Source organism: Hyla sarda, chromosome 3 (assembly GCF_029499605.1).
Source record: "Hyla sarda isolate aHylSar1 chromosome 3, aHylSar1.hap1, whole genome shotgun sequence".
NCBI classification, from domain to species: domain Eukaryota; kingdom Metazoa; phylum Chordata; class Amphibia; order Anura; family Hylidae; genus Hyla; species Hyla sarda.
In genome coordinates, this window is record NC_079191.1 from 87,522,305 (window position 1) to 87,540,948 (window position 18,644).

At 41.0% G+C, this 18,644-nt stretch overlaps 1 protein-coding gene across 2 annotated transcripts in view; it reads left to right on the top strand.

The window, feature by feature from the left end:
* PIK3CB (phosphatidylinositol-4,5-bisphosphate 3-kinase catalytic subunit beta) overlaps positions 1 to 5,862 on the top strand; it is a 175,305-nt gene extending 169,443 nt beyond the window's left edge. For both annotated transcript variants that reach the window (XM_056564542.1, XM_056564543.1), the window contains exons 22-24: positions 2,510 to 2,655; positions 2,952 to 3,084; positions 4,093 to 5,862. In XM_056564542.1, the coding sequence (XP_056420517.1) occupies positions 2,510 to 2,655; positions 2,952 to 3,084; positions 4,093 to 4,230 (417 nt within the window). In that variant the 3' untranslated portion in view covers positions 4,231 to 5,862. The remainder of the gene's footprint in view (positions 1 to 2,509; positions 2,656 to 2,951; positions 3,085 to 4,092) is intronic.
* Positions 5,863 to 18,644: the final 12,782 nt, after the last annotated feature.

An 18,644-nucleotide genomic window follows, 5' to 3' on the forward strand; every position in this document is an offset into this window, starting at 1 on the left:
TCTGTAGTTAATTCCCTGGTGTCTGCCATTACGGGCGGGTCCCTGGCTGCGATCAGCAGCCGGGACCTGCCGCGCATTATCCGGGCATTGCTCCGATGCTCGCGGTTATGCTTAGGACGTAACTGTACTTCCTGGTGCATTAAGCAGCAGCTCACCAGGACGTACATTTAAGTCCTCCGTCGTTAAAGGGGTACTCCGGTGGAATTTTTTTTTTAAATCAACTGATGCCAGAAAGTTAAACAAATGTATAAATGACTTCTATTAAAAAAATCTTAATCCTTCCAGTACTTATCAGCTGCTGTATACTACAGAGGAAATTCTTTTATTTTTGGATTTCTTTTCTGTCATGACCACAGTGCTCTCTGCTGACACCTCTGTCCATGTCAGGAACTGTCCAGAGCAGGAGAAAATCCCCATAGCAAACATATGCTGCTCTGAACAGTTCCTAAAATGGACAGAGGTGTCAGCAGAGAGCACTGAGGTCATGACAGAAAAGAAATCCAAAAAGAATAGAATTTCCTCTGTAGTATACAGCTGCTAATAAGTACTGGAAGGACTAAGAATTTTTAATAGAAGTAATTTACAAATTTACTTTCTGGCACTAGTTGACAAAACAAAACAAAAAAGTTTTCCATCGGAGTACCCCTTCTAGATCCTAGTGTTCTTCTAAAGAAAGGGCTATCCTTTTTATTTTTATTTATTTTTATTTTTTTATTCTTTTTTTTACTTTCATACTTGTTGCCTCTAAATGTAGTTAAGGAAGCCTGTCTGTCTGAATGAACATGTGTAAAGGAAAAACTCAGGGGTGCTCCTAGTGTAGTAACTTCAACACTGGATCAATAAATGGGTCACTCACCTGTCAATGATGCAAGATTATAGGCACAACACTGTCAAGATCCAACAATATATGTCAGAACTTGAACTGCTTTCCCAACCCAAACTAAAACTCTATTGAACCAAATAGCCCAGAGTCTTATCACAATGTTCTCACCAAATCTATAAAACCAGAGTCCCAATGGACACAGCTGTTCCACTACCAATACCAATAGAATTCATTTCTGAGTTTCTTATTATTTACCCCTTAAGAACATTGGATGTAAATGTACGTCCTGATGCTATGTTACGTAACGCCCCAGGATGGTCCTGGCTGCTCTCAGCAGCCAGGGACCTGCCGGTAATGGCGGGCATCAGCGATCACACTGATGTCCGACCATTTACCCCTCAGATGCAGTGATTAATACAGTTCACAGCATCTGCGGTAGTGCGGGTGTTCTAATGGATGATTGCATTGCCTGTGGCACTGCCGAAGGATTCATTCATCTAAGATGGCAGACGGAGGTCCCCTTTTCTGCTCCGGCCGTCATCCCGGGGTCTTCTTCTCTGGTCTGAGATCGAGCAGACCAGAGAAGATTGCTGATAATACTGATCAGTGCTATGTCCTACACATAGCACTGAACAGTATTAACAGTCTAATGATTGCTAAAAATAGTCTCCTATGGTGACATAAAAAGTGTTAAAAAAAAATGTAAAAAAAAGGTGAAAAAGCACCTTCCCCAATAAAAATGGCTCCTTCTTCCCATTTTACCCCCAAAAATGTATTGTCAAAATGTAATGGTTATGATCCCGTACGTGAATGGCGTAAATGTAAAAAAAAAAAAAAAATCCCAAATTGCTGCTTTTTGGTCATATCACGTCCCAGAAAAATGAAATAAAGGGCGATTTAAAACACACTAATTTTATTTAAAAAGTTAATTTTTTTATTTATTAGATTTAAAGTAATACAATAATAGTAAAGCATGAAAAGATAGGTATTTTTTTTATCGTATTGACCCACACAATAAAAATACATTTGACTTTTACCGTAAAGTGCACTGCGTAAAAACGAAACTCTCCAGCAGTTGCAAAATGGTGGTTTTCTTTTCAATTTCCCCCCTCAAGGTAGACATTTTATGGTAGAAAAAAAGGTGTTATTACAAAACAAGCAAAAAATAAGCCCTCAAATGGACCTGTGGATGGAAAAGTAAAAAAGTTATGGATTATAAAAGGCGAAGAGGAAAATATGAAAATGCTAATAAATTATTGGCTTTTTCCTTAAGGGGTTAATACTGGTATTGATGGGGTTTTTTCATGAATAAAAATGCCATAAAAACCAGCAACCCTTTTTTCATGTGATTCACTCAGGTTCCAAGTTCATTTTCAGGCACTACAATATGGACATTGAGAAAAATGTGAAAAATCAACACTGATGTTTTCTAGGAGCTGACATAATGTGGAATTTCTACAAATGTATTTATCTTATGCTTTGTAAAGACCAATTAATTTACGCTATGCAGAAAGCTCTTTTTATGTCCCAATAAAAAGCTTGGTGCATTCCCTGTGGTCTGTAGAGGGCAAGACCCCCCCCCCCCCCAGTACTGTGTTATCAAAGATCATGAAACATATGGAATAATGGACAAAAACTAGAGATCTATTTCATTTTAATAAATCATTCTGTCTTGTGTTCTTTCAGCTTTTCCACATTGACTTTGGTCACATTTTGGGAAACTTTAAGTCCAAGTTTAAAATAAAGAGGGAACGAGGACCCTTTATTCTCACATATGACTTCATCCACGTCATTCAACAAGGGAGGACAGAAAACACAGAAAAATTTGGCAGGTAAATCTCTGTCTGATTGTGAAATAAAATGCAGCGCACATTTTCTGCCGTTCTATCCCCACCGCTTGCTCCGCTGTTGTCAAGGACAGATTGCAAGCCATGTTCCAGCAGACAGCTTGGATGAATGTATGTATCTTCCTGTAGAGCGGAAATGTCTCACAAAACGAAATGTAGTGTGAAGACAATAGTGCTTTAAATTGGTCTAAGATGACAAATCTGTTCTTGCCTCTGCTCTGCTAACTCTCAGTATATTGTGAAGTGTACAAGGCTTTCTCTGATTTTCCACTTGCACGCAGGTTTCGGCAGTGCTGTGAGGATGCCTACTTGATCCTACGTAGGAATGGAAACCTCATCATCACGCTGTTTGCACTCATGTTGACAGCAGGACTCCCAGAACTTAGCTCTGTAAAAGATATCCAGTATGTCAAGGTAATGTGAACAGAGCCTGGGAATTTTTTTTCATGGAGAATATATGAATCAAACATGTTGCAACCTAGATGATGATAGGCTGTGGCACTCCAAAGAACCAGATATACAGAAGCTCCAGGCATATATACCGTATTTTTCGCCATATAAGACGCACTTTTTCTTCCCCAAAACTGTGGGAAAAAGTCGGTGCGTCTTATACGGCGAATACACCCCTATCGCGGCGGTCCCTGCGGCCATCAACGGCCGGGACCCGCAGCTAATACAGGACATCACCGATCGTGGTGATGCCCTGTATTAACCCTTCAGACGCGGAGATCAAAGCTGACCGCCACGTCTGAAGGTAAAGTGACACTAACCCGGCTGTTCAGTCGGGCTGTTCGGGACCGCCACGATTTCACTGCGGCGGTCCCGAACAGCCTGACTGAATAGCCGGGTTAGTGCTTACAGGACACCGGGAGGGACCTTACCTGCCTCCTCGGTGTCTTCTCCGTTCAGGGATCCCCAGTATGGCCGGCGCTCTCCTTCCTCGTCATCACGTCGTCGCGTACGTGCGTCGGCGTGCGTAACGACGTGATGGCGGCGACGGAGAGCGAGGATACCCGGCCGGCAGCAGAGACGTTCTGGAGCAACGGGGAAAGCGATCCTATAGGGCAAAAAATATGGTAATAGACACAATTTGTGTGCAGTTCTTCACCTCATATACATTTCTACTTTTTATCAAAAAGTACAACTGAATGCTATCTTACCACAACCTATTGTAAATTGTTTTTCATCTGTTCAACAAGTTTTACCTGTAAAAAAAAAAAAAATAAAACATGTTGTTAAGCAGGAACTACTCTATTTTGCGAGTATTTTTGTCAACAAATCTGGATAGAAAATCTGCAGCAAATCCACTATGTGTGAACCTATACAAAGAATATTCAGTGGCAGCTTCATAATCTACAGCTTCTTTGCAGTAGACCCAGAGAATCTATAAATATAATTTCTTTTCTCATTTTCCCTCTTAAGGACTCCTTGGCTTTGGGAAAGACAGAGGAGGAAGCACTTAAGCATTTCCGACAAAAGTTTGATGAGGCTCTAAAGGAAAGTTGGTCAACCAAAGTCAACTGGATGGCGCACACTGTGCGTAAAGATTACAAATCCTAGCAGCACATCGATGGCCTGTTCTTTGTCTGTAATGGCCTGGTCCAGATTTGTATCCTGGTCCCGAAAAGATGCAATTGTTCTATGGAATAGATGGCCAGGAGCTATCACGGTGCAATGGTGCCGTAATGCGTAACACTGGTTGTTGTAGTTCACCCTGACTGAGGGAAACTGCAAAAGAACAGCTGGTCAGAAAGGACTGAATGTGATACCCTATGTGCCCAGTACATTAATGTCAATAATTGTACAGTAGAGGATGGTGCGGACACTTCTGATGGACATAAAAGGGATATGACAGCGATTGCTTGGTTAACAAGAGTTGAGGCATAGAAACTCCTTGCATCTTCGCAAGGCTATGGTTTTGCACACTTTCAGTTTTAATATCCTACTTGAGCCCTATGTTTCATAATCTATTTTTTTATTCAAATATTTTTTTTTTTATATGACTGTGCTTCCTACGTGGCTCAGCCCTTAGAGATGGTCTCAAATGATTTGTATTTCACGTCTTCCTGAGCTCTGCACTGCCATACCTTTATTCAATGGGGAAACCATATGGAATTATAGTGTCAGGTGCTTACACCAATGGGTGACCACGAACGTTATCCATTCATTATTCCATTTCCATAGTGGTCTATACCAATTTGTTGGGTGTATTTCCTGGTATTTTTGGCATTTCTGCCTATTCTTTTAGCTGAATATCACTACATATTGGTATAGTCTGGTTGCTGTTCTGCCTTAAATTTAAATCTATACCCCTTGCTTGTATCATTGGAGACAGCACTGTGGCTATAGATCTTTCCATTAGGGAGCCAGTGTCAGTTCTTTCATGCAGGCTTTACCTGACCTGGTGAACCAGTGTTAACTAGGAAAACACCTGCTTTGTCAAAGCATTGACTAGCCATGATGGTACGGAAGGGGTATAGTCCATCGGTAATGCTAACATTTTACTATTGTTGTATTCTATTGCTGCCATAAACCTTCAGGTGCTGCGGTGTCACACCCTGGAGAAAATGGTGGACTGCCTCATCACTCTTACCAATAGACACAGTCCCAAACTTACTGAATATATATATATATCCTAAGTTGCTTGGGTTCCTTCCTCTGCAAAGATGGGAGACAGAGAAGTTCAAGTGATACTTGATATGAATATGCAATGTAAAAGACATCATATCTGCTGCCAGTTGTTAAACATGTCTGTTTAATGTGCAATGTGACTACCAGTTACATTTTTATAAGGCAGAATATAATGGAAAAGAGAGATTTATTTATTCCAACTTTTTTTTTTTTTTTTTAAGACAAAGACTATTTTATTATGATTTGACGGTTGTCACATGACTCCTCTATTTATTTAACGCTCGGAGGTTGCAGCTTTGCTGCGATTTTCTAAGTGATAGAATGTTGTATTTTGTACAGAATTCGTTCCCGGCAGCAGCCGCATTCATACCGTGCATATGGCACTGGAGGCTCCATGGCTGCTGCCTGCTTCTGTTGCACATGTCTTACACTGGAACAACAAGTCTTTGTACATAGGATGGAATATTCCACTGTTTTAATGAGAATGTATCCGCGTTGATTTTACACTGTATGCAGGACACAAATCTGATTCAGACACTGAATAAAACGTGATGTTCTGTACTCTGGGGCGGACGTGTTACCTTTTTATTTGTTTTTTTTTATCAAATAGTTTTCTGTCATCCACTAAACGGATATTGACTTGTCGTTTTCCTTATTTTAGAACTGTGGTCTCAAACTGTAGCCCTCCAGATGTTGCAAAACTTCAACTCCCAGCATGCCCGGACAGCCGTTGGCTGTCCGGGCATGCTGGGAGTTGAAGTTTTGCAACATCTGGAGGGCCACAGTTTGAGATCACTGTTCTAGAGCATAGTCCATAATCACCATAATCAGTGATTCATTACTTAAATTAGTTTTCTCATGGAACATATAGTAGCATTTTTACCAGTACCTAGATTGTACTCTAAAACACCTTTAGATCTACTTAGATATACTTGAACTGACACAGTACTTCTACGGTACACCAGTGCTGTCTCTTCTTTAGAGGTCAGACCTCTACCAAATATAAAGAGATGGTATATCCTAACAATATGCCGTCAGGATATGAGATGGGAATACCCCCTTTACATCTTCAGCCACAGGAGAATAATTATTTAAAATAGGGTCACATGGAATGGATCAGCAGCGTATTTTACATTGTGGATCCGCTGACGACGGACCCTACAGTGTGCCTGCTCGTAGCAGCTTCCCTCCACTACGAACAGACACAGTGTTCTGCGAGTCGCCACGCGCATGTGCAGTGTACTCACACAAATCGTGGCTGCTGCCGGCCTATCTCAGGGAGCTGGGTGGAACAATGTCTGCGAGTACACTGCGCCTGCACGTGGATGCAGATCGCTGTGTGTCTGCTTGTAGCAGGCACAGCTGGAGGCATACTGTATTTTTTTTTATGTTTGAAAATTTTTATTCATTTCCAAAATAAGACAAACATACAATAAGGTAAGCATATGAACAATCTGAGGCAATCACAAGAGCAACTGAGCGTGCTCAATCACAGACAGGAGAGCATGCAAAACATTGTGAGCCAATAACCAGTCAAAACAGGGTACAGGGGCAGTGGCTAGGGGCCGCCACCTCGCCAAAGGAGGGTTATGTGAAAGAGTGGCACAACATGGTGGAGGCCAGTAACGGGTGCCACTGGGCCCTCCCCTGTCAAAAACTAGAACATAGAGCTAGGGCACAGGAGTCGGATAGCGTGTCTCCAATCCGAGCAGTAGTGGGAGAAGGATAAAGAAAAGAAAGAAAGGTGGGGGATAGGGGGGGGAGCTGAGAGGAAGAGTAGGAAGGAGTAGGACAGAGAGAGAGGAGAGGCATGAGTATAGGACAAAGCAGTATAGGCATACGTACCTCGTGTATGCGGTGGATCCAGCGTCTCCACGACACCCAGGTGGATATGAAAGTACAGGGCTCGAAATGTGTAGGCAATGAGAGAGAGCTTCGGAGTGGGCAGGCAAGGGCTACGGGTATTGTGGGCATTTTAGGAAGTCTAATTGGTTAGGTAAAGTTGTTCATAGTCTCTGGAGGAAATGAAGTCCAACCAGGGGCGCCAGATCGCGAAGTATTTCTCTGATTGTCGCCTAGAGTCAGCTAAGAGTTCCTCCATGCCGCTTAACTGTGAGACCTCTTGGAGCTATGAGGCAATGTAAATATTTTTAAACATTTTTAATAATGCAGCAGGTGTTCCAAAGAGATTTTTTTTACAGGTACTTTAGTGACCAGTCCAGGCAGCTGCTGTCAAGGCAAAAATCATTGGATGAATGAAAAGAGAATAGAAGCTCATGAGGAGAACATAGTTTGGCCTCACATCAGATAACACATATATAAGAATTACAAGGCTAAACTAGAGTGGGTGCATTGGAAAGGCGACCAAAAAGGTAATCTGGTTACAATGTACGTATGATGAGTACAGAGATCTCTCTAGTGATCATTTTCTTTTGAAATATGTGGTTAATAGGTTTCTGGAGATAGGACGTTAATCCAAGGACCCAGGATTTTATTTGTTAACCTTATCAGCTATGTAACTACTACCTATAGCACAATGACATCCAGAAGTGAACTTCTGAACCACACAGTAAGTACAGCAGATACAGTAACATATGTACAGAGTGTCAAAAAGTGTAATAAATTCAAATAAGAAAAGAAAAAACACTCCAAAATGGCACACACCAAATAATGAAAAGTACAATACTTTATTAATTACACATGATACACAATACATGGAAACCCTCTAAAATCTATTAAAAGATGACCATTAAAAGGCAAAAAAAAACCTCCACATGGGGTGGGGGCCATGGATCCCATCCCCAGGGTGCTCAAACTCCAATACTGTATGTGACACTATCCCCAATAAACTGGCTGTTTAGTATTCAGTCCTATGTAAACCCGACTCCTGCCTAGTAGAACCCACTCACAGTTAAATAACTACAGATTCATTCTAATGATATACAACCTCACAATTGCAGGGGTCACAAAATAGTAGACATCAGACCAGTAGGGGCAGTTCAAAAAGTGCACTGGTAGTTGATCTATGTTTCTGTGATCGTCCAGCTGAAACCTCCATGTGTTCCGTTTTCCTAATACAACTTCTTCAGGAGTAGTGTGCACCCATATGTTTTTTATTTGGTTGAGCCCCCAAAAAAATGAGACAAAAGTGTAATAAATGACATACTCAGGTTTTTGCTGTCATGTTATAAACACTTGTAATGCTGGCCACACATTGCAGTAGGGCTTCACAAGCATAATTCAGGCACATCTTTGGAGCTTTGGATGTTTTATATTAATAAAAAACGTTTTTTAAGGTATCCAGGAGTGCGAGAGAGGCAGGACTTGGGGTCCGCTAGGCTTCAGGGGTGCATTGCCTCTCTCCAGTTACAGGTGAAACTCCAAAAATTTGAATATCATGCAAACTTCATTGATTTCAACAATGCAACTTAAAAGGTAAAACTATTATATGAGAGAGACTCATTACATGCATAGCAAGATATCTCAAGCCGTAATTTGTTATAATTGTGATGATTATGACTTACAGCTCATGAAAACCCCAAATCCCCAATATATGATATGATTTGGGGAGCCATGTCATCTGCTGCTGGTGGTCCACTGACCCTCCGTCTACCAGGAGATTTTGGAGCACTTCATGCTTCCTTTCCTTTTAAGTTGCATTAATGAAATACAATGAACTTTTGCACAATATACAAATTTTTCAAGTTTTACCTGTACATCACACCCGCTCCTCCTGTTGATTGATACACAGGGCTGGTCTGTCCATGGCAGTCCTGTATAGTTGTCTTGTGCATGTGCTGTCACATATGCTGGAGATCAAAATTAGAGAACAATTTATGAACACTTGATTTTTTTCAGAAATAATGTAATCTACATTGATCATAATTTGAAGGATTTTTAGTAAGGGGTACACCATGCCATTAGAACAGTGTTTTACAAAATAACCAAAGTATATCAACATAAAACCTTTATTTAAAAAAAAAAAATGTGATGATCATAATTAGGGAACAGCAACAACTGTAGCACACAGAGATTGTAAGTAAATTTTCTGAAGGTTCCAACAATCACCAATCAGTAGGAAGTGTACAGGCCTTTGCTTTGAATGACTTCAGCACATCTGCGCCCCCCACAGGACATCACTAGTCTGTCACATTGCTCTAGTGGGATTTTGGTCCACTCTTCTTCCATTCTCTTCCACAGTTCTGTGACTGTTGTGGGTTTCTTGGCCATAACTTTGTAACCAAGGATTTATCAAAGGTTTTCGATTGGGTTTTGATCAGGACTCTTGGCAGCCATTTCATTGTTTCAATGTTTTCAACCTTTACCCGTTTTGCTGTGTGACAGGGGGCATTGTCTTGCATGAAAATTGATGCTGATTGAGTGATGAACATAAGGAAGGAACCATGTGTTGTTGAAGAAGGTTCTGATACACACTTGCATTCACTCTACCATGTAGCTGTATGAGAGGTCCAACTCCTGCTGCAGAAAACATTCCCCAAACCATGACATTTCCTCCACCACCTTTCACTGACTTCTTTACACACTTTGGGTTCAGTCTTTCCCTAGTTTGTCGACAAACATAAGACCCATCAGACCCAAATAAATTAAACTTGCTTTCGTCACTAAAATGAACTCTGGACCACTTCACCTCTGTCCACACAACATGCTCCTCAGCAAAGGTGAGTCTAGCCTTTTGATTCTTTCTGCTAATGAGAGGTTTGGTCACTGCAGAGTGGGCTTTCAGTCCAAATGCTCTAAAACGTCGAGACACTGTATGACGAGACAGATCCTTACCCTGTTCAGTGCTGAACTGTGAGCAATTTGAGCTGCAGTGTTGAAACGATTACCCATGGCGATTCTCTGCATTATCCTGTCCTGTTTGTGATGTTGTAAAGATGCAATATTCTAGAAATCACAAACTTGGAACGACCGACTTCTCTTGCTATGACCCCTTTGGCCTTCATCTGGACAACCTGCTGCCAGAGGATTTCAGTCACTTTGGAACGGCACACAATTTTGGCAAAGTCACTTAAACTGGAAAGTTAGGCTGCTAGTTATAGTTTGTCAGATCATTAAGGAAATTAGCACCAGTTGCCAGATTAACACCAATAACTTGGTATCTGATTTTATTTTGTGCTTTAGAATAAATACAACTTATGAAATAAGATTAAAATACTGCTATTGTACTCATGTTAGGATATATTCACATAGGACTACACAATGACCTTGACATTTAGGAAATTGTGTGTTGTTCTCCAATTTTTATCTCCAGTGTAGGTGGTGTGTCTGCGAGTGATTTAGTACCTTTTTTTGTGGATATAAGGCTTCTAAGGCTTGGAACAAAGGTATGTCTGGATTATGCATGTAAAACCCTACTGCCATGTCTGGCCATGCATAACAAGTGTTCACAATTCTGAAGAGTAACCTGGCACTGCGTTTCAAATGTGACTCTTTCTGCACAGTCCCAATGTCCGTTCTGTGGTCGGTATAAATGTGGTGGTGCTCACTCTGTGTGAATGACAGTCACTGCATATACATACGTGGAATGGAGAAGCAAAGAGATGCGGATCACTCACAACTAATGCAAAGCTGTATGCTTTATTCCATGCACATCGGCTAAGGAAACACAAAAACTATCAGGTTTGCAGGTCAGGAAAGAATAGATCCTCTGGAAAGAGACGGTGACAGACACCGTGCTCTATTACAAAGAGAAGCTTGCTGGATCGCGCAGCTTGATGCTACAGGTGCTATTGGTCTAAATGAGCGCAATGAATTTTCAGCTTTTCTATAGGTTTCGGGTTTGGTCTAACTGCTTTATTTGGATACTATGTATGTGATGTTATGCACTTCGTTTTTGTTGGTTTTAACTCACCTATGTTACTAGTATACACGTACTATTTAAGAAGGCTCTACCTGTGATATGATGTCAATTCCCGGCCTGAAGAAACACCTTGTAGGCATGAAACTGTGCCGTCTCTCTGGATGGTGCTCCAAGCACCTACTGCCCTGCCGTAACATCCATTTGTTATTAGCCATCTGAGCCGATGTGGAATAAAGGACACAGCTTTGCATTTGTTATGAGTGATCCGCGTCTTTGTTTCGCTTTTTCACGTATGTATATGCAGTGACTGTCATTCACACAGCGTGAGCACCACCACATTTATGCCGACCATAGAACTGACATTGGGACCGTGCAGAAAAAGTCATATTTGAAAGCGGTGCCAGGTTACTCCTCTTCAGAATTAGTGATTTAACCCTTTACTTGTCTTCATACCTTGAGCATGCAGGGCTTTGTATATACAATATGGACTGCAACACAGGTCAAAGTGAAGTCAGTGCTACAGAGATGGCTATATGAATCGGCAGAGGCAGGAGCTTTTTTCATGTCTTGTGAGCTAAAAGAAGAGTTTGGACTAATTAGCACCAAGACTCTAGAACAACGGGTCACAACTCTTTCAGAAAAAGAAACACTCCTGTTTTAGACCATACAGTCACTTGTGGCCTATACCAAATGCGGACGGACACCCAGGGGTCTGAGGCCATATAAATCCCTGTCTCAATTCACAGACTATAGTGATTTCCTAACAGCTTGGGATGAAGCACACCTTTAACATTCCCTGAGACGCCAACAGATAGTACTAGAGAAATGTGAAAAAGATCATGATTGCATCACGATTGAATTGAATAAAGCACAATCTGAATTGAGAACCAGATTATCGAAGCACAATATGCATCATTTACAAAAAATCTGGAAAAGAAAATGCTTATATTGCAAACCACGCTAAAGGGAACAAAGAAGGATAACTATCTACGAGATAAAAAAAAAAGACTTGGAAAACTACATGGTCTTTACCTGGAATAAAAGTCAAGGAAAAAACCTAAATAAAAACACCAGGTTTATAAGAAAAAGAAATCTGCACCAACGGATTTTATGACAACTGAAGCAGAATCTTTAGCATCAGATGAATCTATGGAAGCAGGGGCACCTAGTGTGCAATTCGAGATCACCCAAATAGCAACCACTGTCCCTTTAGGAAAAAGGTTAGAAGAGGAAGCAGATGGGGACCCGGGAAAAAGAAGAAACATGTGGAGAAAGGCGAGGAAAATGAAGAATGTGACCTGGAATCAGCAACCCAAAAAGTAAAGACTAATAACATCGTCATTAATCTCACTGAAATTGACCTTACGGAATAATGTGTAGCAGCCCTGAGCAAAGGGTTGAACTTTGGACTAATGGAGGCATTTGATCTAGTGCAATTTTTGAAATTGACCTATATAAAGCAATTAGGAAAATTTAAAGGGGTATTCCAGGAATTTTTTTTTCTTTTATTTGATTGTTACAGGGGCGCTAAAGTTAGTGTAGTTCATAACATAGTGTCTGTACCTGTCTCTAACGGCTGGTCTCTTATTCTTATGTGATCTTTGCTCTGGATGTTCATTTTTAACAGCATACGAAATGACTCCTGTCTCTGGTATTTCCCAGGATGCAATGCGGCCAAGACATGACATCACTAGTCAGGTGATGACAGGGAGCCTGTCTGCTTCCATGGGTGGAACAGCTGGAGGCACCCTGATTAGAAAGCACTGACCTTTTTCATTGAATCTAGCTTGGGTGGGGTGGCTGATGTGTGGGAGATAGGAAAGTGGAATTCTGGGATTTGTTGTAAAAAGAAAACTTCAACAGGAAATACTGAGGTTCACAAAAAGAGAGCCACAACTTTATGGTAATCTCACAACACAGCCATTTAACCCAAAGACAAGCGCAGATCCTTCCTACTGTAAGCATGTCCATTACTGTCTGGCAGGTAGGTGCTAAAATCACCTTATGGTGGATAACCTCTTTAACCCCTTAAGGACCAAGGACGTACCGGTACGTCCTTGGTCCTGCTCTTCTGATATAACGCGGGGTTACACAGTAACCCCGCGTCATATCATGGCGGGCCCGGCGTCATAGTGAAGCCGGGACCCGCCTCTAATAGCGCGCAGCGCCGATCGTGGCGCCGCGCGCTATTAACCCTTTAGCCGCGCGCTCAAAGCTGAGCCGCGCGGCTAAAAGTGAAAGTGAAAGTTCCCGGCTAGCTCAGTCGGGCTGTTCGGGATAGCCGCGGCTAATCGCGGCATCCCGAACAGCTGACAGGACAGCGGGAGGGCCCCTACCTGCCTCCTCGCTGTCCGATCGCCGAATGACTGCTCAGTGCCTGAGATCCAGGCATGAGCAGTCATCCGGCAGATTCGTCGATCACTGGTTTCCTATGAGAAACCAGTGATCAATGATGAAGATCAGTGTGTGCAGTGTTATAGGTCCCTATGGGACCTATAACACTGCAAAAAAAAAGTGAAAAAAAAAAGTGAATAAAGATCATTTAACTCCTCCCCTATTAAAAGTTTGAATCACCCCCCTTTTCCAATAATAAAAAAAACACAGTGTAAATAAAAATAAAAATAAACATATGTGGTATCACCGCGTGCGGAAATGTCCGAATTATAAAAATATATCATTAATTAAACCGCTCGGTCAATGGCGTGCGCGCAAAAAAATTCCAAAGTCCAAAATAGTGCATTTTTGGTCACTTTTTATATCATTTAAAAATGAATAAAAAGTGATCAATAAGTCCTATCAATACAAAAATGGTACCGTTAAAAACTTCAGATCACAGCGCAAAAAAATGAGCGCTCATACCGCCCCATACACGGAAAAATAAAAAAGTTATAGGGGTCAGAAGATGACAATTTTAAACGTATTAATTTTCCTGCATGTAGTTATGATTTTTTCCAGAAGTCCGACAAAATCAAACCTATATAAGTAGGGTATCATTTTAATCGTATGGACCTACAGAATACATATCAGGTGTCATTTTTACCGAAAAATGTACTACGTAGAAACGGAAGCCCCCAAAAGTTACAAAACAGCGTTTTTTCTTCAATTTTGTCGCACAATGATTTTTTTTCCCGCTTCACCATAGATTTTTGGGCAAAATGACTGACGTCATTACAAAGTAGAATTGGTGGCGCAAAAAATAAGCCATCATATGGATTTTTAGGTGTAAATTTGAAAGAGTTATGATTTTTTAAAGGCCAGGAGCAAAAAACGAAAATGCAAAAACGGAAAAACCTCCGGTCCTTAAGGGGTTAATCTCAAAAAATTATTTTCAGGTCCCAATAAAATTGATTTAACAACCGATAAAAAGATAAAAGAGGGGGACTTACCTTGTGTTGTGGGAGGCTGGGTTTCTCCTGTAATTAAAGAGCTCTCTCCTGCAGAGATGGAGATGGTACAGATGTTAGAGGACCTAGCAAGTGGTGAAACAATCCAATCCTGACAATATGTCAGAGACCATTAAAGTGAAACAATTCACAAAGGGGAATAAATCAAAATTCAATCCCCCAATTGTGGGAGGCAGTGCTATAGATATCTTTCACAAAACTGTACTCAGCAACACATGTGCACTCCTTTATCCGCAGCCTTAGCCAAATATTCCAAAAAAGGAAGATGCATTAAAATGGCTAGCTAATAAAGAAGAGATTGTAGTCTCAAAAGTGGATAAAGGAGGAGCAGTGGTCGTCTGGTATAAGAAGGACTATTCCATGGAAGCCGACCTACAATTGGGGAATATCATGGTCTATGAAAAATTAAAGAGTAATTCCACCTGTAAAATAAAAGAGAAATTGAGGAACCTTCTTAGGAGAGACACAGAGAAAGGGGTCCTATGTAACATCACAGCAAATAAACTTTTTCCCGAGTCCCCATGTCATCCACATTGGTATATCTTACCAAAAGTTCATAAATCACTGAGCCAACCCCCAGGCCGCCCTATAGTGGCCGGGATTGGCTTGGTGACAGAGCCTTTCTCAAATTATCTAGCTTGGCTGTTGTCCCCAATTTTGATTACTATGCCAACATATCTAAAGGACACAGGGGACCTGATTCAGATTTTGGAGAACTTTGTCTCGCAAGAAGGCGATCATCTCACCTCCAAAGATGTTGAAAGCCGATACACCCGCATCCCTCATGATGCGGGTGTACAGGCAATTTGGGAGGTATTCAATGGTTTAGAAAAGTCGTCTGACTTTGTCCAATTTATAGATGAATCATTGAGATTCATCTTGAAGAATAACGCTTTCCAGTATGAGGGGACCTGGTACAGACAGAAACAGGGTACGGCTATGGGGACTCTGGTCTCCTGTACATATGCCAACCTGTTTCTATCTGTACTGGAGAGAGACCTAGTCCTAATAACTAAAAACCCATACATCAGGAACATCAAGTGGTTTAAGCGATTTGTAGATGACATCATAATGGTCTGGGAGGGATCAAAAGAAGCATTCAGTTACTTTAATTATCTTAATCAAGCTAGCAGTGTCAACATGACATTTGAAGATGCCTCCTTGGAATTTTTAGATATTGAGATAATTATCAAAAACGGTCAGGTAGAAACCAAAGGATTCAGGAAAGAAATAGCGAAAAACGCGTTGTTACACTATTCCAGCTCCCACCCAAAAAGTACTAAAAATAGTGTGCCCTACAGCCAATTCATCAGACTTAAGTGAATTAATTCTAACCATGAAACATACGTACAGTAAGCATGAGATCTAAAAAAAACTATTTATAGAAAGGGGCTATCCCGAGGAAATAATTGAAAGGGCATACATAAAAGCAGAAAAATGAAAATGATCTACTGCATAAAAAGAAAACGGGCCCTAAAAAATAAGTTAATTTTTTCCTTTTTGTAAAAAAACTGCAGAAAATAAACCAGTGATCACATTTAAGCAGAATTGAACTGTTGGAGATTTTATCAAAAACACTGCTAGAAAAAGAACAAATGAAAAATCAGATTGGTTAACAGAGAGTAGACCGAAAGGTAATTTTAAGTGTGGGGATTGCTCCATTTGTGATCTGAACCTAGGTAAGAGTGTATTCACACTAGGACCCAAATTAGTCGAAGTAAAACACCTTATTACGTGTAAAACTTTTTTTTGTAGTTTATTGCCTTTTGTGCCCTTGTGGAAACTATTATATAGGCAACACTAAGCGCAGGCTGTTTGAAAGAATAAGGGAACTTGTGAGGTCTGTGAAAACAAAACAGGGAGCCACCAGACTTATTACACATATAAATGAAGTCCATGGAGGAAACACAAAAACTATCAGGTTTGCCGGTCTGGAAAGAATAGATCCTCTGGAAAGAGGAGGTGACAGAGATCGTGCTCTATTACAAAGAGAAGCTCTCTGGATCGCGCAGCTTGATGCTACAGGTGTTATTGGTCTAAATGAGCATAATTCATTTTCAGCTTTTCTATAGGTTTCGGGTTTAGTCTAACTGTTTTATGTGGATATTATGTATGTGATGTTATGCCTGTCATGTCTGTCTTGGTCTGTGTTCAGACATGGCTATTGGATTTGCTTGTGTTTTAACAGTGATATGTTCCCCGGTCAGGGAATAGTTAAAGCCTTTGGCTTTCTATCCAATGGCTCTTAGGGTGTGTCTACATAAGGTGAGCCCAGTCTAGATTCTGGGCTGGTGATTACAGATTTACATCTTGACTTCCTGACATGCTGCTATGGAGCTCTTGGTGAAACACTCCTTGTTTTGAGCTTTTAATCTACAATCTATGTTTTAGCATGCACCTTGCATTTATCTTTGATATGTTCTGGGCTTTTACCTATGGTTAGATAGCATGCTCCTAGTAGATTTTAATCTGTGTTTGTATAGTCGGTTTTAGTATTTGTATGTCCTTTCTGCTACGTATCTGTTCACACTGTGTTTTCTCTTGTATCTGTTTTCTGTGTTTCTATAACTAGATATCCCTGTTACCGGTCCATGGGGAGTCTGGGAGATTGATCCTGTGTCTACTGGAGGTTTTCTGAGAGATTGTGATTATTCCTGTCTTGAGTTCAGTGGGAACAGTGTTCTATAATTATATCCTGTTGTATCCTTTTTTTCTGAGTTGTAATTTGGCATCCCTGTTACCAGTCCATGGGTACTCTGGGGGATTGATCCTGTGTCTACTGGAGGTTTTCTGAGGGATTGCAATTATTCCTATTTAGCAATAGATTCCGTTTACCTTTGTGTGGGGGACTCAGAGGGTATTGTTATTCCTGTGTCTACCGAAGGTTGTCCAGGGGATTATGTTATATTCCTGTCTGTTCCTGGAGTCTGTTCAGACTCATCCGTTTCCTTGTCTGGTGTTTTGAACTCTGTTTTAGTTCTTTATTCAGATCTATGGAGTTTTTGTACATGCACTGATCATAGAGTACATGATCACTTAGCTAGTGTTTTCCTCTGTCCTTTACCATTGGTCTATAGTGTCCTCTGTGCAGCTCACTGATCTGTGTCCTCTGAACTTAACGTTATTATAGAGTTCCAAGTTCCTGTTATGTTTTCTGGCTTGTGACCGACTGTTTATTAGTATGTGTTTCTAAGGCCACTGCACTTTAGTTCAGGGAGGGACCGGCGGCCAGTTTAGGGTGGATGGGCAAGTAGGCAGGAAGAGATGTTTTAGGCTCAGTTTAGGGCTCACTCTTCCTGTCCCCTGGTTGGTCCCTGACAATGCACTTAAGTTTATGATGGTTTTAACTCACCTATGTTACTAGTATACATGTACTATTTAAGAATGCTCTACCTGTGATATGACATCATTTCCGGGCCTGAAGAAATGCCTTGTGGATGTTAAACGGTGCCGTCTCTCTGGACGGTGCTCCCAGCACCTACTGCCCTGCCGTAACATCTGTTTGTTATTAGCCATCTGAGCCGATGTGCATGGAATAAAGGATACAGCTTTCCATTAGTGGTGAGTGATCTGCGTCTCTTTGTTTCTCCTTTCCACGTAACAAGTGTTTATAATGTGACAGATACACAACATCAACAATTCACAATCTCAACAATGACATAACCTTTGCACGAAGGGCACCTATTATTCCCAAGGTGTTCTTGCATAGGCCACTGGTTATCCTGTTTTACCCGCATTACACTCAACCTACAATGAAATTGAGAGCATCAGAACTGGACCATGGAGGAGGGAGCCTGGTCTTCATTCATGCTTTATTTTACAGTATATGGCAGCTGGGTGCATGTGTGTCGATTGTAAAGGAGATGGTACCAGAATGGGCTATGGGAACAAGTCTCGCATAGTTATAAGCCTGTAATAAACCTGAAATCTTACAAATATACAGTGGGGCAAAAAATTATTTAGTCTGCCACCAATTGTGCAAGTTCTCCCACTTAAAAAGATGAAAGGCCTGTAATTTTCATCATAGGTATACCTCAACTATGAGAGACATAATGAGAAAAAAAATCCATAAAATCACATTGTCTGATTTTTAAAGAATTTATTTGCAAATTATGGTG